Source organism: Plectropomus leopardus, chromosome 19 (assembly GCF_008729295.1).
Source record: "Plectropomus leopardus isolate mb chromosome 19, YSFRI_Pleo_2.0, whole genome shotgun sequence".
In the NCBI taxonomy this organism is placed as follows: Eukaryota; Metazoa; Chordata; class Actinopteri; order Perciformes; family Serranidae; genus Plectropomus; species Plectropomus leopardus.
The window spans coordinates 15108604-15134270 of record NC_056481.1 but is presented as its reverse complement, the minus strand read 5'-3'; the positions used below and the strand labels follow the sequence as shown (position 1 = coordinate 15134270).

Genomic DNA, 25667 nt, shown 5'->3' with positions numbered 1-25667 from the left:
GAGTCATATCCAGTGAGCGAGTGGTCTAAAGAGCAGATTTAAACATTTTAAGATTATGGTGTATTATATGCAGAGTTCCTACACAGTGTGGAATTTGATTTGAATTCAACTCGACACAATGAATAAACAAGGCTGCACAAACACTGTGAAAATCAAAGTATTTAACTTTTTTCAATCCATGTTTGGTTCTTATTTATAAAAATGACAAAAAAAATATGGGAAATAATAATATAATATCATTTTTAAACATGCAAAGGTAAAATAATATGAGTCAAGGCAGCACTGGTTAGTTCTTTGGGCAGAGTTGAGCTCATCTTTAGTTAATAGATCTGTGTAAGCTACCGTACCAACAATCCACAGTTGTTTTGGCAATAATAATAAAATATATAATAAAAAAAAGGTCAAATAAATTTTTACAGTTGAATTTTAAAAATATTTATATAGATAATAAACACATCCAGATGTTGAAAATGGTCTGAAATATCTATAAAGAAGTCTTGAAAAGTCTGTAATTTTGAATGTAAAATGTGTAGGAACCCTGCGTATAGCGTAACGCCTTCAGTCCTGTACAAAATGAGTTCTCTCATCTTAAATACATAAACACTGAAGACAATGATTGAAACTTTTTAAAGTCTGCACAGCATGATTGTCATTAAAGTTGCCTGTTTTTCCAGACGGATTGAAGCTTGCTGTATATGCGGGATGTATTTATTGCAGATTTATTTCGTTATTTAAGATAAAAGCCAAGGAAAATAGTGTTTGTACAGAAAAACAATAAATTAATTTATTACCACCACAAAGGGCTCAGTTAGTGACTGTTCTTCAAAGGACTCCTGACATCACTTACATTAAATAAAAGCAAACATCACCTTAAAACCCACCTGTGAATATGTCATTTTCACTTCAGAATGATATCATGAGGCTAGAATGTGTGAGAAATTATCACATGTACCCTCTTGACTTTACATATGAGATGCTGCAGTTTTTCACAGAAAAAAACAAACAAAAAAATGCTCACCACTGTCTCACACTCACAGCCAAAAATGTCAGTATATATTTTTTTTACTGAGACAGTTCTCATGTTTTTCTAGCATGTTTTACTCTTATCTCTTCTTTAATTACCTTAATTCTTGTCTATCCTATTTCTTGTATGGCTTTTATTTTTACATTGCCTCTGGGTTTTTTTCCCTCTGCTTTGCTTTGTTTGTACAAAGTACTTTTCAGACTCTGATTTTAAAAGTACGATATAAATTAAAAAAAACACAATGATAATAATAATAATAATAATAATAATAATTATTATTATTGTTATTGTTATTGTTATTGTTATTATTAATAATTATATTATTTATTATTATTATTATTATTATTATTATTATTATTATTTATGATAATGACAGTGTTCCAATTGCCAAGATTTTGACAGTTTTTGCACAAGAATCATACATTATTTTTAATATTATTCTCATTGAACAATCAGCTTTAATATGTATTAAATATTTGTTTATTTGCCCACAGATGCAGTTTTTTTTTTTTTTACATTATTCTTTGCCTGAACTTTTTTCTTTCTTCACTTTATTCAATCAGTAATACAAGACACTGAATTTAAATTTTAACAGATACGTAAATATTTACCATAAATTGACAAATATACAGTTAACATTTCAATATCAATAAACTAAAAGAAACTTGAGTGAAAACATTAAATTAGGAAGTTGTTTGTGTACAGCTGCGGTTGTGCTGTTGACGCGCAGCTGTCCTCACCCACCTCACCTACCAGGAAGTGATTGACACACACACACACACACACAGGAGGAAACTGTTCACAGTTATTACACACTTCTTCTGAAAGGTGAGTAAACACGAACCATGTGGAAGTGAGAAATTTGTCTGTCTGCTGTTTCTCAACCTAAAGTTGAACGTACGACAAAAGGAAACCGAAATGAATGACTCAGATATTAGTTTCGGGCACAGACGGTGGCAAAAGACGTTACCGCCTTAAAAACAGTTGGCGAGTTATTAATGGCGGTCAGTTTGGCAGGTTTCCAACCACATTTAAACGACATTAGACGGTAGACTTCACTGTTTTTGTACATTTTAATGACAGGGAGCGTTTCCTCGTCGTATCACGGAAAAGCCCACAGACAGAAGCTCGTTCATATTAGTTTTCTGTAAACAAACTCTCGCAGTGGCCTAATGAAAGAGGGAAGTTGAAGGCTGACTGTTTTCTCTGTCTGTGTTACAGGTTCAGGTCTAAGCAGCCTGTGATGTTGAAATGAAGATTGATGAAAAAGTCCTCACCTACTTTGAATCTTGCACCTCACCAGTGGACAAAGAAGGATACCTGTACAAGAAGGTAGGACACATAAATATGAAATTAAAGACAAGGTAGGCAACATGAGTTTTTGCCGTTTCAATACATTACAAAGGCAGACTGAGGTTCAAAAACACTGAACAATAATATTTAAAACGTTATCTTCATAACATTATGTGTAGGCACCGTTTAAAACGAAGTAATGAAGTGCCAAGTGAACTATCAAGGATATAAGATTTATAGCAGATTTATAGATGTATAACATTATCATTTAAGCACTAGTACAATAATTAAAGCTGGGGTATGCAGGAATATGGAAAGGCAAAAAAAAGAAACAGAACTTACACCATCCTCCTCTAGCTGCCTTCTCTCAGTCCTAAGCCCCTTCCACTAGATGAAAATAGGCATATGCATGCACTTCCGTACTGTAACACAGCGTTTCCCATAAATGTATTCATTTAATCTTATTTATGGGTAAACCCGTTAAAAATAGACCATAGACTCCTTTTCCATTGCCAGTAGAGCAGAGCTGTTTACACTGATCTGCAGCAGGCGAGCATGTGTCTGTGTGGGTTGTTTTGGTGTGTCCGTTCAACGCCACTGACAGGCAGGAGAACTGATAAACAACAGACCGCAGCATGGACCAAGGTCTGAAAGTTTTACTATTTCTCTTTATATATTTCTTAAGTTATTCAGTCTCTCTTTTAAATTCAGTGCAGATTAACTTGTATCGATGTGTTAGCGCTGCTTAGGAGGAGATGGGCAGTAATAAGTGGCAGCACATCATTGCATCTTGCGGGTTAAAGACCTCAAATTAGTGTTCACCAGGGTATTGCATTTCTATCAATGCTGATCGGAGCTGGAGGCGATAAATGCTACTGTCGACTCACTTTCTCTGGGAGGAGAGCAGACACTAGCTTGGGAGGCAGAGCTTCAGCCAGTGGCTGTGCCGGCTCAAATTTGGCCAGCGCAGACCCCCCCAGCACTGTCGCAGCAAGCTGGTGGCCATTGGCAGTACAGGGTCAAACCTGCGTTATGGCAGCAACATAAAGTTTGCTGATCCCGCAGTGTGGCGGGTTTGTTGACCCCCGGGAGGTGTTTCTTTGTTGGTGGATTTGGGTTGCTGCAGCTGCTGACTGGGGGTTCATATCTGGAGCTGCTGCCTGCTCTCCAACTGGCGAGATGGTCTGTAGTGGTGGGTAGTGAGGCGGAGGACACACTGTGATTCGAGGCTCTAGATAGTGTGCATGAACATAAACATGAAGCCACAGCCAAGATCTTTTCGCGCTGGTTAGGAGATGGCTAAACTATTTGCAAATTTTCCGTCCATCTCTGAAACTCTTTGCTGATTAGATTAAATTCAAGTTTATTGTTATTGGACAATACATGTACAGTACAAGGAAAAGAAGTTGGCATCTCACTAGAGTGCAAATAAACAGTAAAGTTAAAGTGATATTGACACGTGTTATGTGTTGTACATTGACAGACTCTCTTTTTAGGCCCTTTTTGATAAATTTGTCTTACTCTTAGGGATGCTTTGCATTGTGGGCAGTTGTTGTCAATGCAACTTTCTCTGCAGGGTTCTCCACCTTCACATTGAATCAGGCTTCCACCATCTGAAAGGATGCGCTCACGCATCTGCATCAGACAATAGGAACGCCCCCACTCTGAAGTGACCTCTTATTGGACAAAATCTCCCATCATAAGGTGTAGAAATCTAGTTTTTTCTCAGACCACTTAAATTACAAAATACCAAAATTTACTCATTTTCCCCAGGATGCCAAAATCAAACTGTCTACCCCAACTTGAAGTAAAGAATATCATAAATGAATAAATACATTTGAATTATCCAGAAGGCTGTTAATCCACAGCTTTCAAAATAATGTAACATTTGAAGTTCCTAAATGTTAACAAAATCCACAAAAAATCTACTACACTCTAACATTTAACCTCCCAGTTTGCTTCTTATTTCCTCAAATTGTTGCATAAAAAGTTGAGTAAATGAGCTATTATGTAAGTGAGTCAGTAAACCACAGATGGCACAATTGTCACACAGGGTGAGATAAAGACTTCCTATCAGAAGCGCTGGTTCGTGCTGAAGGGGAACCTCCTCTTCTACAAGGACCGTCCGGCTGACCGGGACGTGACAGGAGTGATTGTTCTGGAGGGCTGCACCGTCCAGCTGTGCGAGTCTGAGGAGCAGTTTGCCTTCTCCCTGGTGTGGAGCGAGCCAGGATTGCGGACGTACAAGTTTGCTGCCGAGGACCAGGCCAGTCAGGAGAGCTGGATCAAAGCCCTGCTGTCAGCCAACCACAGCTACCTGTCCCTGCTGGTGATGGACCTGGAGAAGAAGTACAGAGGTGAGGGACAGACAGAGAGGCTGAGTGTCTGTTTTGATCTGCGGGTCAGAGAGAGCTGCCTTTGTTCTAGAGACACAGCTGTGTGAGGCGTCACTGTTTACTGCTCCCACATCAGACACCGTGTACATCGTGGTACACAGTATGTAGACAGTATATTCTCAAAACATCCTTTTGTCAGTATGTGCAGACAGGGTGAACACAATAAGTACTTTAAATCCTGAAAACTTTATCAAAAAAGGGTTAATGCAAGTAGTTTTTGAAGTTGTTTGGTTTTGTTGAATTTGACTATGATAATTTAAAGGTTGTAAATGATATAAATGAGCTCCAGCGAGCCAGCAATGACTGATAGTACATATAAAACAGGTTTTTGTTTGTATGCATCTACTGTTTAACTGTTTACTGCAGTATGGTGAAATAACCTCAGCAGTTATATTTAAAGTGGAAGTAGAAAAGATTTTTTGCTTTAACTGATCATGAAGTAAATGTTGATTGCACCATGTAATGGTTTCAGTATGAAGACACCATCGTTGTTTAGATTGGTTCCCTATAAGCGTCACTTTCACTATGCATTCTGTCTGCCACCTGATATCATTTCCTTGAAAATTATGACGTGTAGACCTTTCTTGAAAAGGTCTTCAACTTTGGCTCAACCTTACATTTTAAGGCCTAGAGAGATTAATATTGGTGCAAAGTGTGCTGTGGTGACTTATGACTGATATTCGTCAAAACTGAAGCATTTATGTCGACATAAACACTGAGCAAGCTGCACAGTTAGGCCAGTTTGTATTCTTTGATTTTGCACACTTGCTAGAAAATAAAATGTATAATCTAAGACTAACACTATGGGAAAATAAAAGTGGGTTAACAAAACTCATCTGCAGAAAGAGGGCAGTGTAATGTAAGCAGCTTTAACCTCTCTGTTTATGTAAATTTAGCTATTTGGTTATTCATGTATTTCTTTTTGTCTTTCTCTAGATGCATTGCATGAGTTCCCCAGTGAACCAGCCAAACCTTTCACCATGCCAAATTTCAACACAGCAGAGGCATTTCAGAGCACACAGTCTGCAACGCTGCCTTCCTATGTTGGAGCGGGTTTGGGAGCAGCACCCAGTCTGAGCTCCAGTCAGACGCTTCAAGCCCCGACCGTTTCATCCAAAGCCAGTAAAAGATCACCCAAACTGTGGCCCAAAAGGAGCGCAAACGTTGTGCCTGTTAACACTCCTGCTCCACCTATGGCGGATTGGTCAGCGGTCTTTTCAGGAAACCAGGAGGAGTTTACCAAACTGCATGAGGATTTTGGGAAAGAGGTGAAGGAACTGATTGCTGACTGGTCAAAGAGGGGACGCGGTGATGACGCCGCTCAGGAGGAAAACTTGATAGATTTTGGATAACTGTGAAAAATAAACTGTCTTCACCATGATTTCAATACCTTGTTGTTGAGAAATATTTGTATATATTGGCTCAAGAGCATACTGTTTCTTTTTATACTTATTATGCCATAAAGTCAGTAAATAATATCATGTTGTAATAATCTTTGCTCCTTGTTCCTTTACAGGTTACACACCATATTATTTTAAAGACACTAACACTAAATGCTCATGTGACTGCATACATTATCTTTATGTACTCTACCAAGTCCATCTAGTCTATCTATAGATCTACCTAATCAGTCAGGCAGAGTCTCGTTAAAGTAAGAAATAATACTCGACAAGTTTAATGTTCCATGATTGTAAGAATGAAAAAAGAAGAAAAGAAATCATTTCATGAAATTGAGTAGCTTTATTAATTTACAGCTGCAAACTAAGACCTGCATCAGCTTGTCTGAGTCAGTTATCTAGTTACAAGAAATAAAAGCTGTAATAGGTAACTTTTTAAGCAAATATGGCAAAAAGGGGTTTTTTCGTTACTGTCACTATATCCTGACAATAGTCCATGAGGCAGACGTTCCTGATAACATTTGCAAGAATCAAAAAAATAACCAGTCAGATCCGAGGTGCCCTCAATGCAGTTATCAGTCACACTGCACACACTAGGCAGTGCTGATCAAATACTGCATTGCCTATTTCTCACCTCAGTCATTTCCAGAATCATACATATTTTAGTGTACTGTTTAGCTGTGAAATGACAAAGTCACAAACAGGTAACAAACTTTGTCATTTCACAGCTAAACAGTACACTAAAATATGTATCTGAAAATATCTGAGGCCAGAAATAACCAATGCAGCAACACAATCTTGATAACAAAATTATACTTTTTGTGACTCCTTTTAAATACAACATATAGCCGTGCCTTTCTACAAAAGCCTCTTTTTTTCATTTAGACAGAGAATCTAAAATTGTCAGCGAAAAACACGAAGACATGAAAATTTAAAACTAGCTTTCTTGCTTGACAAGCTCTAGTTTTTAATACCAAATTGAGGATCAATATCAAGCCCTGTTATTTAGCAATCAAATGATATTGATCACTTAAGTATCCAGTTTATCTGTATACCAGTGAATCTGAGTGCCAAACTGCTTCCTTACTTCAAACAGGCCAGTGATTGTGTGGGTAAAAAAGACACCGACAGTTGTAAGGGAGGGGGTGGCTAAAGCTGACCAAGAAGGGCCAAGTCTGTCGAATTTTAGACGACAGTCAAAATGGCTGACAAAGAGAACGGCGGGGGTGAGGCAGCGCTATTTCAGTCCCTACAGCTGTCTGTTTTTATGGTCTTTGACAGAGCTGCTCTCTTTCTCCCCGTCACCTTCAAGCCCATACTTGAAGTGACTGCTCTGCTGCTCGCGACCTTCTCCACAGATGATTGAACTTTAACTCTGCAAATAATTCTCTCTGATTTAAATATTTAGAGGCAGGATCTTAGATCAGCCAAAATTTAACACTCAGATTACAGAAAAAAGACACATTAGGCGTACAAATGGGAGAGAGTATTGGTTCTCCCTGGTGCAGGATCCTGATACATACCTTAGCTGTACAGTGGAGTGATTGATGGCAGCCTATGGAGCTCATATATGGAGGAGTTTAGTGGGTGGGCCTCTGTCCTCCTGTTCTACAGCAACTATACTGGGAACCTCTGAAGAAACCCAAATTAGTGCAGCCATGGTGGGAAAGCTGCTTATTTAGGCCAATCATCATTTGCTGTTTCCAATCACAGACGTGACTTATTGTCACAGAAACAGGTCCTCCTAATACAGACAGATTAAATATTTGAAAATTTGCTTCTATTGCATGTGTTATGAAACTTTTTTCTTTCAAATACCTGACCTTTTCTTTGCATCTGTACGTGCACAAAGCCACCACGCAACAAGGAAAAAACAAACCAGCAGGCTCCCTTTAGAAGTTTTTTTTTGTCTTTTTCAAAACAAACACACACTGAAAGTCAGACAAACAGTATTTCCTGCCACCTGTGCCGGTATTAAAGGACTGTTTACTTTTCCAATTACTGCAAGGTCAATGTCTGCAGAGGCCTAGTAGTCGTGTGTCATTATTGGATCCAGACCAGTGCCGGTCAGCCAACTGCTTTCAAGTTTCATGACTGTTTATAAACCCTGCTGGCCACTACAGATCCGGTAGTGGGCCCAAATGTATCATATAGACAGGTGATGACTTCAGGATATGTTATCCGCAAATACATGTTGGCAGCCCAAGTAGCTCAAGACTGTTAATTACTGTTAATCCTATATGTCTTGATCAAGGGAGTACAGTAGCAACAGCCTGTCATCATACGCTGGGTTTTGTCCTCTCGTGGTAGATGACAAAAGAGGCAAAAATAGCCACAACAAAGACTCTCAGTGTCTTAAGAAGAAGAAGAAGGGCACTGGAGCAGATCAGTTGTCCCTCAGTATGTCCTGTCCGTCAGTTTGTCCATATTAGTCCGCAGATGACGCCAAAGTCAGGCATGTGTGTTGGCATTGAATTCGCCTCATTCCAAGACTCCTGGGACCTATTTTGGAGCATCTGTAAGCCGATCCGTCCCGCCACCTCTTCGCTCCTCCCTGTTTCTCTTACTTTCCCTCAGCTCTGTTTTCCAGCCAAACCTGATGGTGTGGCTAAAGTTTAGCCCCCCGTGGGCTAGTATATAAGGCCCCTACGGTCCGGTGCTTACATGTCAGTCACATCGGCTTGGCGTAGGCTTCTCTTCTTGACCACCAACAACCCCAGAAACTTGAGAGATGGTGAGTGTGGCCATGTTTTTTGGAAGACATGTCTCTAGGGATCTAGGATCTTCTCTGCACTAAACCGATGAGATGAGAGCATCACTGATACAGTTGCTATGTGGATTACCAGCAGCCCATGAAGCTGAGCATCCCCAACTGTGGATTTGGACCCGCTCTTTTTAGAGTTTGGCTAACAACTCAAGCCTTAACCATGATGAAATGCTAAATGATTTTCCATCATCCATATAATTGTCGTTCCCATAGCCATTAATTAGTACTTTAGATTCAAAACTTACAGATTTATTTTGTTGGGAAAAACTCTTTGTGATGAAAATATGTGATTTTTTTTTGGCAATTTGGCAAAATCCATGAGATGCAGTGATTTAATAGGATCTTTGAAGCATTCTTTCATTGATTTTGGCCACAATACAGGTGTAGAAGTAACCAAAACAAGCTACTTTTGTTTTTGACCTCTGAGCATCCTTGACATCCTTTGGAATTTTTAGTCGCTTAGAGTTGGCCAGAATCCCTGCATCTTATAGTGAAGTCTGTCTGGTTAATTTTTTGTATGATTAAAGTTCGTTTTTTCTTTATATCATCTCCCAGGCACCCAAGAAGGCCAAGAGGAGACAGCAGCAGGGTGAGGGTGGATCCTCCAACGTGTTCTCCATGTTTGAGCAGAGCCAGATCCAGGAGTACAAGGAGGTAAAACTTTCTACATCACATCTACACTGTAAAAATAAAACTATTTGTTCTAATGAAAAAAAAAGCCCAGGCTGCCTTTTATTTGTAATTTGGCTGAATTTGAGAGGGCAAGCTGAATTATTACAAAATTACCTTCTTGATTACAGTCAACTTAAAAATGTAAGGCGGCCTGGACACTAACTTTTTTAAGTACATTTTTTATTGTGTATTTTAAAGCTGAAGCTTTCTAGTAATGTAGATTGTGGTCTTTGTCAGTCATGTGAGAAAAGGGACATTTTGTACACTGCATGACTCCATTCATTTGACCTCGGAGGTAACATGAGGAGGCTATAGACCTGATCAGGTGGCTGCATGAAGGCAAGAATGTCCTCATCAGCAATGACACGACAGTAGATCAGTTTTTCCGATGACAGCAGCTACCTCTCCCCTGTGGTAGCTCAGTAATTCTCCTCGGAGACTCAAAACACTCGCTCTGTGACCCCACTGGAATGCCACCCAACAGCTGGTGGACAGTAATATTAATGAAAGCGGGAAAGAGGGGCTCAAGGTAGAAATTGGGTCAAGGTTCCAAAAAGAAAACCAAATTTGAGGAAGTTGTGTCTATTTTTAAGAGGACAATGAGGACCAAAGAGTACAAGATTAAGTTTTTCTTATTAATTGAGGATATAGTGCTTTGCTCAATTAGGACATGAATGTCGTTGACAGTATCTTGCAAAAAAGAGTCTTTCAGTGGCGTTTTCTCTATTTTAGATAAAAGAATCAAAATACAGTGGCAGCAGTAGCTGAATAACATTGGGGAGAGGGTCATCAGATTTAGTCACAAGGTAAAAAAAAAAGGGGAGGGAGGGAGGGAGCGGGACAGCTGTAATCAATACTGACTCCTTAAATGTCGCAAGGGGCTTGTCTCAAATTCCGAGACCATTTTAACACCTAAGAAAGACAAGTGGCCGACCAGCTGCCAAGTCCCAAAAGGTTTGCAATGCCATCTTTGGTTTCACTGGGTGCTACGCCCTGCTATGTGGGACGAGAGGTGGAGAAGGCCTCCACATTTACACGTTTGTGTTGGCAGGCCATGTCACGCAAATAATTATCATAAGCAAGTCTTATGACGAGGACTTGCGAGAAATGTGAGCAGTCACTTTTAATTGCTTGTAGTTTAGTTTATGGTTTGAGGGATTATGAATGTCACCTTAGGAGCTATCAAGCTTAGCTCTTTATTTCCTCACTGACCTCTTGTTTGTTATCTCGCTGTTCGCGACAGGCTTTCACAATCATCGACCAGAACAGAGATGGCATCATCAGCAAGGACGATCTGAGGGACGTGCTGGCCACCATGGGCCAACTGAATGTGAAGAATGAGGAGCTGGAGGCCATGGTGAAGGAGGCCAGCGGCCCCATCAACTTCACCGTCTTCCTGACCATGTTCGGCGAGAAGCTGAAGGGTGTGTTGACATACATACTCGCAAAGTTCAAACCTCCCTTGCTTGTGACTTTTTGTCTTAGAGTGTACATTTCCCCTGCATTATATTATTATTATAATTAAGCATTCTTTTACTTTTAAGTCTTTTATTATGCATGATTTTACATATTTGTTCACTGCATTGGACACCATGCATCAAAAAGTATATGAAGTGCTTCCATGAAACTCATCATAGGCCTGAAAAACAGACGTCTTTAACATATTTACTAAGAGTAACAACAAATATATATATATTTTTGGACCAATATTGAGTTCCATTGAACCACTTTTATACTGCTGATGCTTGGTTCCCACTGCAGAGAACAAATACAATACTGTTGTGTTTTCAGTCCCAGAAATACTTAAATCCAGATTTTATCTTTTTTTCTTGAACATTTTGTTCTAACATCTTATTTAATTGACTTTAATTTAACTTTATTGTATTTTATTTTATCAAATTTCTTTCTTTTTTTCCTGTCTCGTTTTCTGAGAACAAAAGAATTTAACAGTTATTCTTGATTATGATGCATTATCTCAAAATCGCAAAGTGATACAAGATATAATGATCAGATGGAACTGTGGGTAATGCTTTGGGGATCCACCACTTAATTTTTAGGACATGGTACTTTAACTAACTTAAATGGTTCAAAATGACCTCCAAATGTGTGTCCACTATAGTGAGTGAATTGAGACTAACTGGCTGCTTTTGCTCTTAGGTGCTGACCCCGAGGACGTTATCGTGAGCGCTTTCAAGGTCCTGGACCCCGAGGGCACTGGCGCCATCAAGAAGGAATTGTAAGGGCTTTTACCTTTGACTTACCTTCCATTACATCAGTCTTAGATCTTTGTGGTATTATCTTCAATCAAGAGATCTGATATTCATTTCTCTCAATTTTCTCTCTCCAGCCTTGAGGAGCTCCTGACCACCCAGTGCGACAGGTTCACCGCTGAGGAGGTGAGCTGATCTCTCCTTGTTTCGCTCACGTTCACATTCAGTCTTTTGCGGGCTTGTAAGAAGCATCATTTCTTAAATCTCTCTCTCACAGATGACCAACCTGTGGGCTGCTTTCCCCCCTGATGTGGCTGGCAATGTGGACTACAAGAACATCTGCTACGTCATCACACACGGAGAGGACAAGGAGGAGTAAAATCCACCTCTCTCAAAATCTCTACCTCTGTTCAAACCCGTACAACATCCACCATTTACTCACTCCCCTCCTCTCCGATGACGCAGCTTGCTTGCACGCTTCCGCGCCCTCCCAGCCCGCTCTTTCCACTTTCCAGCTCACTACAAAAAGACTTGTCTCCTTCACTGCAATACTCAGTGAGAGGACTGTAGGCTGTGGGGGGTGTTTGTGTGTGAGTAGCAACAGGGGGACATGGGATTATTTTCAATAAAAATAATCTTGTGGCACTGAAACTCTCTCTCTATCTCTGTCCCTGCCTCTTCTTCCTCCCTCTTTTCCACCATCACTCATTCTGTCCTTCTGTGTTGAGGCCAACAGTGCATGCATCATACCTACATGCAGCGTGTATGCATAATGCAGTCCAGTGTATACAGCGGTCAGTCAAAAGTGTCTCTTGGGTGCTGTGGTGCATGCACAGTCACTTACTTGAAACAAGTAGCAGCCTGACCCGTGTGGTCTGTTAGTCTCAACCTGACAGAGCGTTTAATGGATTTGTTTGTAACAGAGACGAGTGCACAGTAAAAGAGTGGGAGTACCGCACTATAATAGTTTGCCTACTCCCTCTCTTTTTATTTCAATCTGTCTCTCATTCTCTGTCATACAGGTATGAAGGAAAAGTTGTGGTGAAAAATAGGAAAGCACGATTTGTTTCTTTGAATCTTGTAAATAGAGAAAGAGATGGTGAAAGATGGTGAGCGGGAGGCAGGAAAGAAATGAACAAAAGTAAAACGTCTTTGCTCCTGACTCTTCTTCCTCCCTCTCACTGCTGTTTCTCTCCTGTTGTTGTGATTGTGTCTGTAACAAATAAAGAAGTACAAATAAAATCCACTATCTTTCGTATGACACTGTGTCTGTTGGTTTAAGTGGGGGTGTGGGTGAGAAACACTGACCGTGGACTGTAGAGCACTGGCTGCACACTGACTGTAATATGCAGATATCTCCTGAGATAAATATTTTTATTAATTTTAGTTGAAGAAATTGCATTGTTATAGTGCTTTTGGGCCACCACTAAAAACACATAAGACACATTCAATGTAGGTTCTACTCATAATAATATATATGGTTCTACTTATTTCACTTGTTGAACAGAGGTGTCATGTAACATGAATTATTTTTTCCTCCCTGATTTTACAGTAAAACTCATTCAAATCTGAATGGAAAATTTCTGTCCAATGACACATATGACAGCTGATAATGGGATGGCTTGTCAACCACAACATGCAGTGCCGCACCTATATTATTCAAATCAGTAGAACTTTCTCAAACATTGTAGGTCATATTGATTCATTTTACTTATACGGAGAGTTCAGCTTACTGTGTTCAGTTGCTGTAGGTGCTTTTAACTGATATAACATAGTGAAAGAAAGTTGTGCAGTTGTTTTTTTTTTAGCGATAATACCAGAACAAATCTAAATGTCTAGGTTAATTAACATCACTAATGCAACAACTCTATGGTGTGCAGACCAAAAAAGGAGGGTATTATCTTCTGGTCATGTGCCACTGTCATTTCCTTTGTTTTTGGGTGCCCTGGAGCTGTTCTCATACTTTTGGACATGTTTCAGAGAAGACGAAAAGGAACCCCATTCACTTCCAACGATGTCTTTGTGTCAAATCTCAGTGTCATGGATGGGCTTTGTTTGTTATTTTTCCTACCAGAGGTGTATAACCAACTACACGGGTTCAACGTTGCATTTGAAGCATTTATTTCCTTCTTGTTCTCATTTATTTTGTGTGGGAGGCCTCTCTTTATGACCTGCATCTCTCTGGACTGTTACCTGGCTGTGGTTCATCCTGTTACATATCGGGCCAGAAAGAGTCTGACTCCCAGGGTCCTGATGGCTGTTGGTGTTTGGACTGTAACGCTCACTTACGGACTTTATTTTGCTACCAAAAGTTCTGGAGTTTGGATGATTTTACCCAAGTCTTGTTTTTTTGCTTTGACTCTCCCCGTTATTGGATTTTGTGACGTCTCCATCCTCTGGACCCTGAAGAGACCTAAACCTGAAGGAGGAGACATCCACCCCCAGAAGAAGAGGGCTCTGCAGATCATCATCAGCAACCTTGTTGTGACCTTTACCTCCTATTTTCCTCCAGTAATTGTTATATTGGTGTTCCAGTTTCTGAGCTTGGATGAAACTACCCTTCAGTGTCTTGTGGTGATTCCAGCGATGGGAATCCCTTTAATAGGAATTACAGTTTCACTCCTCCTGTATTTGAACAATATGGGAAAACTGGACTGGCTAAAATGTTGAAAGCAGAAATGAACCTCCCGTATTTTAAAAATATTCCCAACTGTGTAGGGTTTTCCAGAGACTTAATATTTCAATATCCTTCTGATAGTTTTTTAAATATGTTCAGATCTTTTAATCTTTTGAGTGACTAATGTCTGTAGCAAGGTATAGTCTATAACACCAGGACCCTGTAAAGTTGTAACCAGTCTGCATTTTAAACCAATGTGCTTGACTTAATTCAGAATTTTAAATATAACCTTTTCTGCCTAAGTGTGGTTGGAGAATGTCTTTTTTGTGCTTAACTGTAACTTTGGTCTCTGTATTGCAACTACATGGGTTAAGATAAATGAAGTAAATGCTGATGTATATATTTCTATCTGCTGCCTTTTTGAATCTTTGAACCACTTTATTTAGTTTAAATGCTATTTCGTTCACCATTTGCAAAACACTGACATTGTCAGCAGTAGAAAACGACTAGTGATGAAAGTGGGTGTAAAGCTGAAAGACACTGAGAAAATACTTGCATTTCCACAGCAGGTTGGCCACCTGTTTATGTTCCAATGGATTGGACATAAATACAAGACCAATGAGAGAGGCATTTAAAAAAACAGTTCATTTTGCTTGACTGACGAAGTATACTTCTTGATGTGATATCAGACCAACAATTATAAATTATGGACAACATTTTCCAAATTAGGTACAGGTCTATGTACTGGCCCAGTACATAGACCTTTGCATGGGCCCCCCTGAACCTTAGGCTGGGGTCGCCTGTACCTTTTGACCCCCCTGACAGTGGACCTGTGTGGCATCCATTGAACTAGAATGGTATAAAGGCCATTTCCATTCAAATCAGTTCAGCTGGATGGTCAGTGGTGGCAACATACCAATTATGAACCAACATGTTTATAACACAGAGTATTCGCTGGTTTTAGTCCCCCTAGATGTACTAGATAAACTATATAAATATTTTTATTTGTCTCTGTTTTATTTTCTTATTGTTTAATGTTTATTTTTGCATATAACAATATTATAATGAGGATTATTAAAATTAAATTACATTACAACAGGCTAACATAATTCTATGTTTATTTATTTATTTATTCATTTATACACACACAAGTTCAATATCAATAGATCAATGAACCACGTGATCTAGTGACGTATAACCAAAACAGGAAGCGAGATTAACTGCTACGACGCAGTCTACCTTCAAAATAAAAGCTGCCATTATGTCAAATATCGACATAATGTTATCTGAATACTGAATTTAGCAAATGAGTGGGGTAACAAAATAGTGAATAATAATAATAATAATAATAATAATAATAATAATAATAAACTTTTATTACAGACTCAATGGTCCAGATAAGAGCAAGACAACACATACAAAAGATATAAAAGACACATAGAAGTACCATACACAACCTATTCACAATGCAATAAGATCACTTAATAAAAATTTTTTTTTAAATAAATAAATAAAAAATCCCCAACACAATATGTACAGATCACTTAAAATTGAATAGTGAATATTTCTCAAAGCTAAGTAGGAATATGTCACTGAATATGAATAACACTATGGCTGCAAGTCGACATTTCATAACTGAAAACAAAAGCTTCCAGAAAGCAGTGGATGTTTTATTTTGGAAATAGCTGCCGGAAGCGCCTTGAGAGAGTGAAAATTGACCCTGATCAGAGAGCAGGGGAGCAGTGCAGATACTGCACGGTAACTGTAAAACATTTCAGGCCCGTTTTGTTACCGCGAACTGGGAATGGCTGTCTGGTAATGCGGTGGACCGTCGGCTGTGGAAGCCCTCGATGCCGCTGTCGTCCCGCCGTGCCTTCGTGAGTCCTGACGGGCCGATACCCTCCGCCATGGCCTCAGCGTTACCCCGCTGCACATCTGTCAGACTCCCCGCTGCGGCCACCGCCGTCCTGCTCCTGCTGTCCGTGACCACCGTACAGTCCTCTCAAGGCGACAAGGAGCCGGTTTACCGAGACTGTGTGAAGCAATGTGTCCGGACCAACTGCACCGGAGCTCGGCTACGGGGCTTTCAGTCTGCCCAGCCGCAGTACATGGCGCTGACAGGTGAGTTGTTGTTCGGTAGGTAAGTTAAGCTAACTTAAATGCTAGCAGTGGATTTCTCAACTGTGTAGCCACTGTATTTAATGACAATATCCGGCTAAAGTCATTTAGTGACTGTCTTCGCCAACATTTAAAATCCATTGGCTGCTCTGTGCCGTTTTGTACGCCATGGCTGCCATGACTTTTATTGCGGTTTTCTCATCTTTGACGTTTTATGAACCATGAGACAGTTTCACAAACTGAAACAGACTTGAAAGTTGAAGATCTGGAATCTGACTTCTTTGAAACCTCTAACTCAGTCTACTTATTTAACCTGAAGGATATAATCTGTTGTTATGATATTATGATGAAAGGGCTCTTTAATTTCTAATACATTTTGTTAGCCTATTCTAAATGCTAGCCTATATTTTCATTCACAAATAGAAATTCTTTAAGTCACCCCCAAAGTTTGTATCTTTCCTCCTGGAACTGAGAGCTCCTCTTTTTGTAATGTTTATTGCATTTTTCTTCAAATAGGACAGTTAAAAAAAAGACAGTAATAACTTGTCAATCCAGTAAAGATTAAACAGAAGTGTCAGTAGCAAGTGAAATAAAGAGCAATACTAACACACGACAAATACTACAAATCAAATCTGTACCAGACCAAGACAATAACAAAAACATTAGTAAAAAAAAATAAAAAATAAATAAAACAGAAAATATGTAAATACATGTGCATAATGATAATAGTAACATAACATATTAAAACATAATACAATGGTTGTCGGTTGGATGACTGCCTGTCACATCACAATTTAATGTCCCTGATGGTTAATCATTCAGGAATATCTGGAAAGTCCAGCTCTGGTGTGAGAGCTCTTCTTAAGTCACTTACTTTGGAAAATTATGCTACTTTTGTTTAATCCTTTGACTGGATGTACCTTTACATTTGTGTGTATGTACCCCGTTAATGTGTTTGGTTTCTTTTTATTTATGTATTTATCTGTTTAGTTTCTTGTCTGCTTATTTTTCTGTATCATTCTTCCCATTTTCCATTTTATTCCACATCTACAAAAGACTTGAAAGTGGAAAGCCAGTTTTTCAGGCTGTGCCAGATGTCACAGTGGGCCTATTGTAGCTCCACCCTCGGTCAACCATTAACAACTGTCTCTTGTGACTGTGTGAGATTTAAAAACAAAACAATGTGATAAGAGGAAGCAATCGATACAGTGTAATCCAACCGGAAAAGAAATTCAGAAGTGGTACCTCCTTTTCTCTAGCTGCAAATAAAAAGAGCAGTTTTCGAGCTGCCAAAAACAGTTAAAAAACAGCAGATCACAATTTCCTAAGGCCTAAATGAGACATCTTCCACTGTCTTGATTTTGTTGGAGTACTCCAAAATATTCAATTTACATGGATATAAAGCACATAAACAATGATGAAGTGAACTAAAGAATTACAACAATTGTTTGATTATTGGAGTTGTAGCAAGATTATTTTCTGCCATTTCACATATGGATTATTTGACTATTTCTTTCAGCTCTATACAGCTAATTAAGAAATTATATAGGTGTTTTTAATTATTGAATATTTGTACCTATTATATATGTTATTTATTTAAAAGAGATCATCTACAGTTGAAAACATACATATTATCATTTGATGTACCAAATCAGACTGTAGTTTAGAGCTAAATCACATCTGCAGGTCAGAACAAAGACACGGCACAATAACATAATACCATAAAGCTGTACAAAAAACAGCGGAAAAAAGAGACGAAAAACTCACATAAGACAAACAATACACGAAATAACACATGATTTGAAGATATTATCTGTAAAGCAAACTGAATTTGACCCTTTGACCTGTGTCGGAGCCTCTTAATGCCCTCAGCTCCTCTGTCTTTGTTCCAGGTTGGACGTGTCGTGATGACTGTCGTTATCAATGCATGTGGACCACAGTGGGCCTTTACCAGGCCGAAGGGTACAGAGTCCCACAGTTCCACGGCAAGGTAAATGCTTCTTACAGAGGCCAATATTCTGTATTTGAGAAGATGCTGGGTTTTGTTCTCCAAAGTAGCTTCTTATTCAGATCACTTAAAGGTTCAGTGTGTAAGATTTAGGGGAATATATCAGCAGAAATTGCAAATAACGTTTGCAACTATTTTTTCAGTTGTTTCTAATCACCTAAAAGACTAGTCGTGTTTTTGTTACCGTAGAATATGCCATTTACATCTACATACAGAGTGGGTCCTCCTTTGTGAAATCTATCATGTTGTAACCCAGAAGAACAAATCAACAACTGGCTCCAGATGAGGCTATTTGCATTTTCAGATCGGCCACTGTAGGTCACCTACGTGCTTGGCACACAGGAGAAGTTTCAGTTCTGCAACCTCACCACTAGATGCCACTAATTCGTAAACGCTAGACCTTTAAATAAGTCGATTATTTAGGAACAAAAGTCTCTTAGTGGCCCAGTGTTTTTAACCTATTTGACTCAAATGTTCTAATTTCTGTATTTTATCTTTTATAGTGGCCGTTTGCGCGCTTCCTGTGTTTTGAGGAGCCAGCTTCTGCTCTGGCCTCTCTGCTCAATGGCCTGGCTTGCCTTCTCATGCTGCTGCGCTATCGGAGCACGGTGCCACGCCAGAGCCCCATGTACCACACCATCAACGCCTTTTCTCTGGTGAGATAGAGAAAATGAAAGAACTTAAAGGCATAGCTCGGATTATTTGAAAGGGGGTTGTATGAGGTACTTACTTGAAGTCAGAGTACTACCCTACAGTAGGTGACACTCGACAAGCACCCAGTTTGGAGACACAGACAGGAGTGATCAGCACGGAAACTAAGCAATGTACTGCTGTGGATGGAGGCAGCAGCAAAACATATCTTAGCCACCTCAATAAAGGTCCACCAAAAAAAACCAATATCAGTTTAAATGTATGCTATATTGACAATGTTTCCACCTCTTTACTTTGCTGTCAGACAGCCCTTTCTGAGGGGTAACTGAAGCTGTTATATCGTTTTCTTCACTAGACTCCTTTAACAAAAAGAGTAATTTTACCTCACAGAACGCAGGAGTTGCATGTCTACCGTTGTCTCATTTGGTTAATTAGTTAGTGTTATTGTGTGATTTTGGTGTTTTAAGGGATTAATTTGGATTCACCAAACAAACTAACCACAGTTGTAGACCAGCAACTTCTGTGTTCAGCGAAGTAAAATTACTGATTTTGTCAAAGGTGTCCGGTGGCTTTGAAGAGAGCATAGATAACAACTTCAGTTCAGTTCCCCCTCAGAAAGGGCTGTTTGACTGCAAGGTAAAGTGGTGAAGATAATGTAAATATAGTTTACACTTCTACCTACATTGATTTTTTTATTTTTAGGCAGCTGAAAAATGTCTTACTGCTGCCCCCGTCCACAACAGTACATTGCTTCGCTTTTGTGTCAGTCTTCCTACCTGTTTCCCCAAACTGGGGGCGTGGTGAACGCCATTTACTGAATATAATACACTATGGCTAAGTATCTCATACAACCCTTCTTTAAAAACTCCAAAATATTAGTTATCCACACATAAATACACCAATACTACTATGTATTTACACTCATGACAAAATGTGCCTTTAAAAGGAGCCTGTGTGTGTTTCTTTAGGTATCTCTTAATGCCTGGTTCTGGTCCACAGTGTTTCACACCCGGGACACCTATCTCACCGAGGTAATACTTGTTGACTGCCTAGTTTTGTGTTTTTTTTTAAGCTGTGTTCACTTGATGGCAGACAAAAAGACAGCAGCAGGGGCATCCTTCCGAAGTTTTTCTCTCTACCTGGCTTATGTCAAATTGATTATTTCCCACCTTTCAGCCACAGTTTGGTCCACTTTCTCCTGAGAATAATATCTAATATATCAGGCGAGCTGACAGCAGCCCATGCTGTTTATATGGAGGGTTGGTGAGAGCCGTTAGGACTCAATGTGCACACTAGCGAGCCAAAACAATGAGCTGAGCACGGCTGAAAGCGTCCTTTTAACATCACAGGCAGTCAGTTAATTTAGTGTTACTTTCAAAAAGATACCACTTCACGCAGCTTTATTGTGTACAGATTGGAGAACTGCTAAAATATCTTTTGAAGTGTCAGACCACATGCTGAGATGAGTGTCTCTCTGTTTTATTGGCTAATGAGCTCAGCCAATCAGTAACATCCTAATGCCATTACTGACGAGCCCTCCAGCTGTGTGCTGTATATTTCGGTAACGTGCAAGTCTTTTTTTCTCGCGCTTGAAGCTGATTTCTGTTGTCAGCAAATGTGATTTTGTCTCTTTGATATTCTCTTTCAGAAAATGGACTATTTCTGTGCAACAGCGGTCATTCTTTACTCAATCTACCTGTGCTGTGTTAGGTAAGCTCTAATACAGGTATTCCTACAGGTGTTGTCATTTTTACCACAAATAGAAGATGAAAATACGGTCGCACTTGATCACATTCAGCTTAATTATTGACCTTGGTTAACATTTCTGCCCTGTGTTTTTGTATTTATAATAAGTATTACTGAATAATTACTTAAACTTTTCTCACTGGTGATGGCAAGAAAAAAAATCAACTTGCACTCTTATGTCACGGTTCATGTAAAATGTATGTGTTGAACGCTTTTATGTGAATCTATTTTTTCTGTTCATGCTCTCTTCATCAGAACGTTGGGTCTGAGGCGACCTGGGGTGTCCAGCATGGTGGGAGTCCTTCTGATCTTGGCCTTTACGTCGCATGTGTCCTACTTGACCTTTGTCAGTTTCGACTACGGCTACAACATGGCTGCTAACGCCACCATTGGTACAGCAAATACTCACATGTCACATTAATGCCCATATTTAAGTGGTCATAATAGCTAGAATATAATAGTTGTGTTGCTATAAGCACTTTTCTATGGCTGCGTTGTACTTTTTTTTCCAATATTGATACTTAGAAGTATGTTTCTATTACTAATTATCAATTTAATTTAGTTTGCAGCAAGGTTTTAATAGTTTTTTGATTTTTCTTTTTTTTGTTTGTTTATTTTTATTGATTTGAGTGTTTCATTTCGGTCTAGTTTTAGTTAGGTTTTAGCGTGCGTTTGCCAGTTTTATTTCAGTTTCAGTTTTTCAGAAAGGTTTAGTTTCAGTTGTCATATATTTTGTTTTACACTTGTTTTAGTTTGTTAATTTCAGGCCAGGTATAATGTCTCATAAGTATGTAGCGACATCATACAGTAAATGGTTGGAGAACTGTGTAGGAATGGCCATAATGTTTAATGTTTGTGCTTTTTTAGTGTCCGATGTGAAGTAATTTGTAGCATAGTGTCATTTTCTAGAATGTTAAAATTCTGTGATTCGTTATCACAAGAGTTGATGCTCATGCTTTCTTCAGTAGTGAAGAAGAAGAAGAAGAAACTAAAACTGAAATGAATTTATGTGCATTTTAATTCAATTAATTCCTTTATTGACCAGGTAATATTGTTTCTGTTTTTTTCTTTAAGGGTATTGTTTTTATTTAGTTTCAGGTTATGACAAAACTTTTAGAGCAACTTACAGAATATCATTGCCTTGGTCATCAAGTTCACCACAAAATTTCTGAAAACTACGGTCGAAAGATTGCTCTTATTTGTTGCCTTGTCTTTCTTATCTTTTTTAACCTTTTTTATTTGTTTTTTTGTCTATAAAGGCATGGTGAACCTCCTGTGGTGGCTGTGTTGGTGCTGGCAGAACCGGCGGACGCTGCCATACTGGTGGAAGTGCGGCCTGGTGGTGCTGCTGCTTCACGGTCTGGCCCTGTTGGAGCTGCTGGACTTCCCTCCAATGCTCTGGGTCCTGGATGCTCATGCTGTGTGGCACCTTAGCACTGTACCAGTGCACTTCCTTTTCTACAGGTTTGTACACTCACCTGCTCTGCCTTTGTATCGTAGCTTCACTGAAAAGAAGCATTTTAATCCGTTAGTGTTAGAAAGAAAAAAGAAAAAGATTTCGCTTTTAGCTGCGTGATAAATGACCTGCACTTCATTCGATCTCCAGTTTCCTGATAGACGACAGCCTCTACCTACTAAACACAGAGAAGATGGGCGTCAAAGTCGAGTAGGAGGAGCTCATCCCCTCTTCACTGCGCCTACACCCTCGCACCTTTCCAATCAGGGCAGCCCGACACCCGAACACGGAAGTAGCTCAGCCTCCCAGATGCATGACATCACTATGACTTCCATCAAAGTAGACTTTGTTTACATGTCTCTCGTATTAATGTTTTTTAAAGTATTTATTCGGGGAGTCATTCCTCTCTTCTCATGATCACGACTGATGCTTGCTCTACTTAACTTTGCCTTGTTCTGACATGTGCTCTATGAGTCTCTTGCCATTTAACTGCAAAAACAAGATGAAGGAAAGCGTTTTGCGTTCCACCACAGCAGACACAGGTTTTTCACCACTGGCGTGCATATCATGTTCTGTTTCGACTGTCAGTTGCGTTTTCTGAAATCGAACCCTTGAACCCATGACTCTCTGACACGCTTAGCTCCGCACAGATGGCAGTTTGCTGTGGCTGTCAATAGAGGGCACCAAATCCCAAAGCCACGCCATCATAACCTGCTGTGTGTGGTACAGTGTGTGTCTGTTCCTAAAGTGGACTGGCGGACACAGAGAGGTGCCTCTTGTGAAGTGGGAGGGCTGGGGGTGGGGGGTCTGCCAGTGGATTGTTCTAGAGAGAGGGGGGAGGGGGTTTATGTTTGGAAGCCATTCTAGCTGACTGTGTTTTTTTTTTTTTTTTTCTCACCATCACACCTTTATTTTTGTGCCTGCGTTGTTTCCACTGCTGCTTTTGTTTCGCTATAATTTGAGTTTTATCAGCTGCCTTTTAATTCTGTTGTCGATGACCAATCTGTGTGCATTATTCTGTTTGATTACTTGATTTTGAATTTGGGTGGGATACGCCTGATGATCATAAAATGGAATTATTATTTGATTCACCTGGATTGCCTTTAGTGTGAGGAGAAGGAGAAAGTGATCGAGGTAGGAGAAGCTGCAACAGGAAGCTGGGGGCTTTTATTATTTTTTTTTTAACATCAAGAGATTCTAATAAATTTTGGGGTTAGGTGGTGTGTGTGGATGAGATGTTTGACGCCCACTATTTGAATTCTGTTGCATTTTCTGCTGTAATATTTCCCACAATTGCGCACACACACACACACGACCAGCTGCTGTACAGATAACTGCCCCGTCCTGTAAAATACTCCATTTCCCTCCATGTTTGCCTTACATACTGTATCATAACCTGCTTGTCAATGAGCATGTTTCTTCTTTTTTTATATCAAATATTTCGTTTCCTGGCACCAAAACTCTTGAATTCATACCATGTATGGCTTCGTCCCTCAGAGCTTCCCTCCCATATGTGCACTTTACGGGTCTGTGTACATAGTTTGTTTTGAAATTCTGCCCATGCCTTCGTATTTTCTGTGTGAGAACAATGACCAGTACAGTTTGTGTGTACACGTTGCCTTGACTCGACATTGTGTTGTTTTTGCCATCGTAAACTGAATCACTGTGTGTGTGAGTGTGAGAGAGAGCTAGACTGTGCTCGATCCTTTTGTAAAAGTACTGATGTGTGACAGAGAGTGTGTGTGTGTGTATATAAATACATATATGTTGGAGGTTTGAAGCGTGAATGTGTGCAAGATGACGGGTAAATTTAGCTTTGCTGACTGCCTGTGATGGGGGTGGGGGGGTGACAGGGAGAGGTTGTCATAGCTTTGGGTGGCATAAAGATTTCTGAACTCACAGCAGAGATTCTGAGCATATTAGATAAGAAACGTTATGTAGTTCATATTCTCAGATAATGCTTTTTTTAACTACTATTATTTATGAAATGCTTTCTGGGGCTCCAATTAAGGCAGTGAACACTCTTCTGTAAAGCTAAAACAAGAACAAAATCTGATTTCAATTTATCCCCAAATCCAAGTTTATTCAAAACTGAAATTTTAATTATTAGAAAAATGTAAATAATCTCATTGGTATCTATTTGAATTAGCTGAATATTAGCGTAAAACAAACAAAAGTTTCTGCTCTGAAAATCATTTAATTTTTTGTTTCCTCCTTCCTCACCAACACATCCCTCCTCTTCCCTCACTCATCTGCTGCCCCCTGCCTGCTGCCCTGTGCACCATCACCTCTCCGACTGAGTGCACCTTCCTCCACCTCGCATCTAATATTTGACCAAAAAAAATCAGAAAGAAAAGGAACAAATAAAAGTGTTCTTTGTTAATAAGGAATGCAGCTTGTTTGTGTCTTTTATTTCGTATTTTTTCCTGTAACTGTGATTCTCCTCTTCAATGAATCTGTTTTTATAATGATAAAAATAAAGCTTATTTATACAGCACTTATCAAAACCAATGTTACAGAGTGCCTACAAAGTGCTTTACACCTAAAATCACAAAAGACTCACATAGGAAAAATTTAAAAATACAAGACAAAAGAAACAAAAAAAAGAATTTAAACTCAAAACAGTGCAGTGCAACCTTAAGTGCAATTTTAGGAGCAAGGTGCCATATATTAATAAAATAAAATAATCCTTTAAAAAGAAATTAAAGGAATGCATTTCGATAAAAAAAAGTCTTCAAAAGCGAAGATAATGAGATCTTCAGGCAGATCATTCTACAACTGAGGAATCCTAACAGCAAGCGCTCGGTCACTTATAGTCTTTAAGCGAGAGGTGGGAACAGTCAGCAGTTTTAGTTGTTTTTCAGTCCAATGCATTGCATAAGTATACCTTTTATACTGTCATATATTAATAATATACTGTACGTATCAATGACTAAGGATCATAGTGCAAACGTCAACTAATAACAATGTATTTATGAGTGACAATCTAGCTTTATTGTGTTAGAAGTGTGTTCTTAAAAGAAAAAACTGACTATTGGACCCGGGTTTGCACAGCTGACTTCCAGATGCAAAACTTTATAGCTTTATAGTTTGAGGTTTGAGCCAGCAAACTTTATCCAAAACTTTATTCTCGAGATCGCCTCTTAAAACCTGGTTTATTCATTTCATGAAAGTTTATAGCTGAGAAAAACGAACAACCAGAATGCCAAATTGGCCCATGAAGGCCTTGAGGGCCTTTTTTTTTTGTGGGAACCAAACATTTAAGCAGGACCTGGACCACTAACCCTTGTGAAAAGTCTGGGGTTTGAGTTG

General features: G+C 39.3%; 3 protein-coding genes across 5 annotated transcripts; all 3 read left to right on the top strand.

Annotated features, from left to right (window-relative positions):
- Positions 1-1780: 1780 nt before the first annotated feature.
- Positions 1781-6102, top strand: LOC121958840 (sesquipedalian-1-like). 3 transcript variants are annotated; one of them, XM_042507984.1, is made up of 4 exons: positions 1781-1852; positions 2246-2356; positions 4371-4674; positions 5650-6102. In XM_042507984.1, the coding sequence occupies exons 2-4, from the start codon at positions 2276-2278 to the stop codon at positions 6063-6065; spliced, it is 801 nt and encodes a 266-aa protein (XP_042363918.1). In that variant the 5' UTR covers positions 1781-1852; positions 2246-2275; the 3' UTR covers positions 6066-6102. The 3 variants fall into 3 exon arrangements, with proteins under 3 accessions (XP_042363918.1, XP_042363919.1, XP_042363917.1); XM_042507985.1 differs by lacking the exon at positions 1781-1852 and adding an exon at positions 1983-2028; XM_042507983.1 differs by lacking the exon at positions 1781-1852 and adding an exon at positions 2001-2072.
- A 2683-nt stretch (positions 6103-8785) lies between these two features.
- mylpfb (myosin light chain, phosphorylatable, fast skeletal muscle b) lies at positions 8786-13001 on the top strand. The gene is made up of 6 exons (XM_042507684.1): positions 8786-8844; positions 9433-9531; positions 10793-10973; positions 11707-11785; positions 11897-11945; positions 12037-13001. The coding sequence occupies exons 1-6, from the start codon at positions 8842-8844 to the stop codon at positions 12136-12138; spliced, it is 513 nt and encodes a 170-aa protein (XP_042363618.1). The 5' UTR covers positions 8786-8841; the 3' UTR covers positions 12139-13001.
- A 3089-nt stretch (positions 13002-16090) lies between these two features.
- pgap3 (post-GPI attachment to proteins phospholipase 3) lies at positions 16091-24745 on the top strand. Its single transcript, XM_042508381.1, has 8 exons — positions 16091-16497; positions 18387-18484; positions 19006-19158; positions 20122-20184; positions 20802-20863; positions 21155-21291; positions 22159-22363; positions 22506-24745. Exons 1-8 carry the CDS (start codon positions 16227-16229, stop codon positions 22567-22569), a joined length of 1053 nt encoding a protein of 350 aa, XP_042364315.1. The 5' UTR covers positions 16091-16226; the 3' UTR covers positions 22570-24745.
- Positions 24746-25667: the final 922 nt, after the last annotated feature.

Excerpts from the sequence above, each read along its gene's own strand:
- LOC121958840 (XM_042507984.1), top strand. The coding sequence starts at position 2,276 with ATGAAGATTGATGAAAAAGTCCTCACCTACTTTGAATCTTGCACCTCA. Across the intron at positions 2,357-4,370 it reads AAGGATACCTGTACAAGAAG|GGTGAGATAAAGACTTCCTA; the intron begins GTAGGACACATA and ends ATTGTCACACAG. Across the intron at positions 4,675-5,649 it reads CCTGGAGAAGAAGTACAGAG|ATGCATTGCATGAGTTCCCC; the intron begins GTGAGGGACAGA and ends GTCTTTCTCTAG.
- mylpfb (XM_042507684.1), top strand. Across the intron at positions 9,532-10,792 it reads AGATCCAGGAGTACAAGGAG|GCTTTCACAATCATCGACCA; the intron begins GTAAAACTTTCT and ends TGTTCGCGACAG. Across the intron at positions 11,786-11,896 it reads GGCGCCATCAAGAAGGAATT|CCTTGAGGAGCTCCTGACCA; the intron begins GTAAGGGCTTTT and ends TTCTCTCTCCAG.
- pgap3 (XM_042508381.1), top strand. The coding sequence starts at position 16,227 with ATGCCGCTGTCGTCCCGCCGTGCCTTCGTGAGTCCTGACGGGCCGATA. Across the intron at positions 18,485-19,005 it reads TCCCACAGTTCCACGGCAAG|TGGCCGTTTGCGCGCTTCCT; the intron begins GTAAATGCTTCT and ends TATCTTTTATAG. Across the intron at positions 20,864-21,154 it reads ATCTACCTGTGCTGTGTTAG|AACGTTGGGTCTGAGGCGAC; the intron begins GTAAGCTCTAAT and ends TCTCTTCATCAG.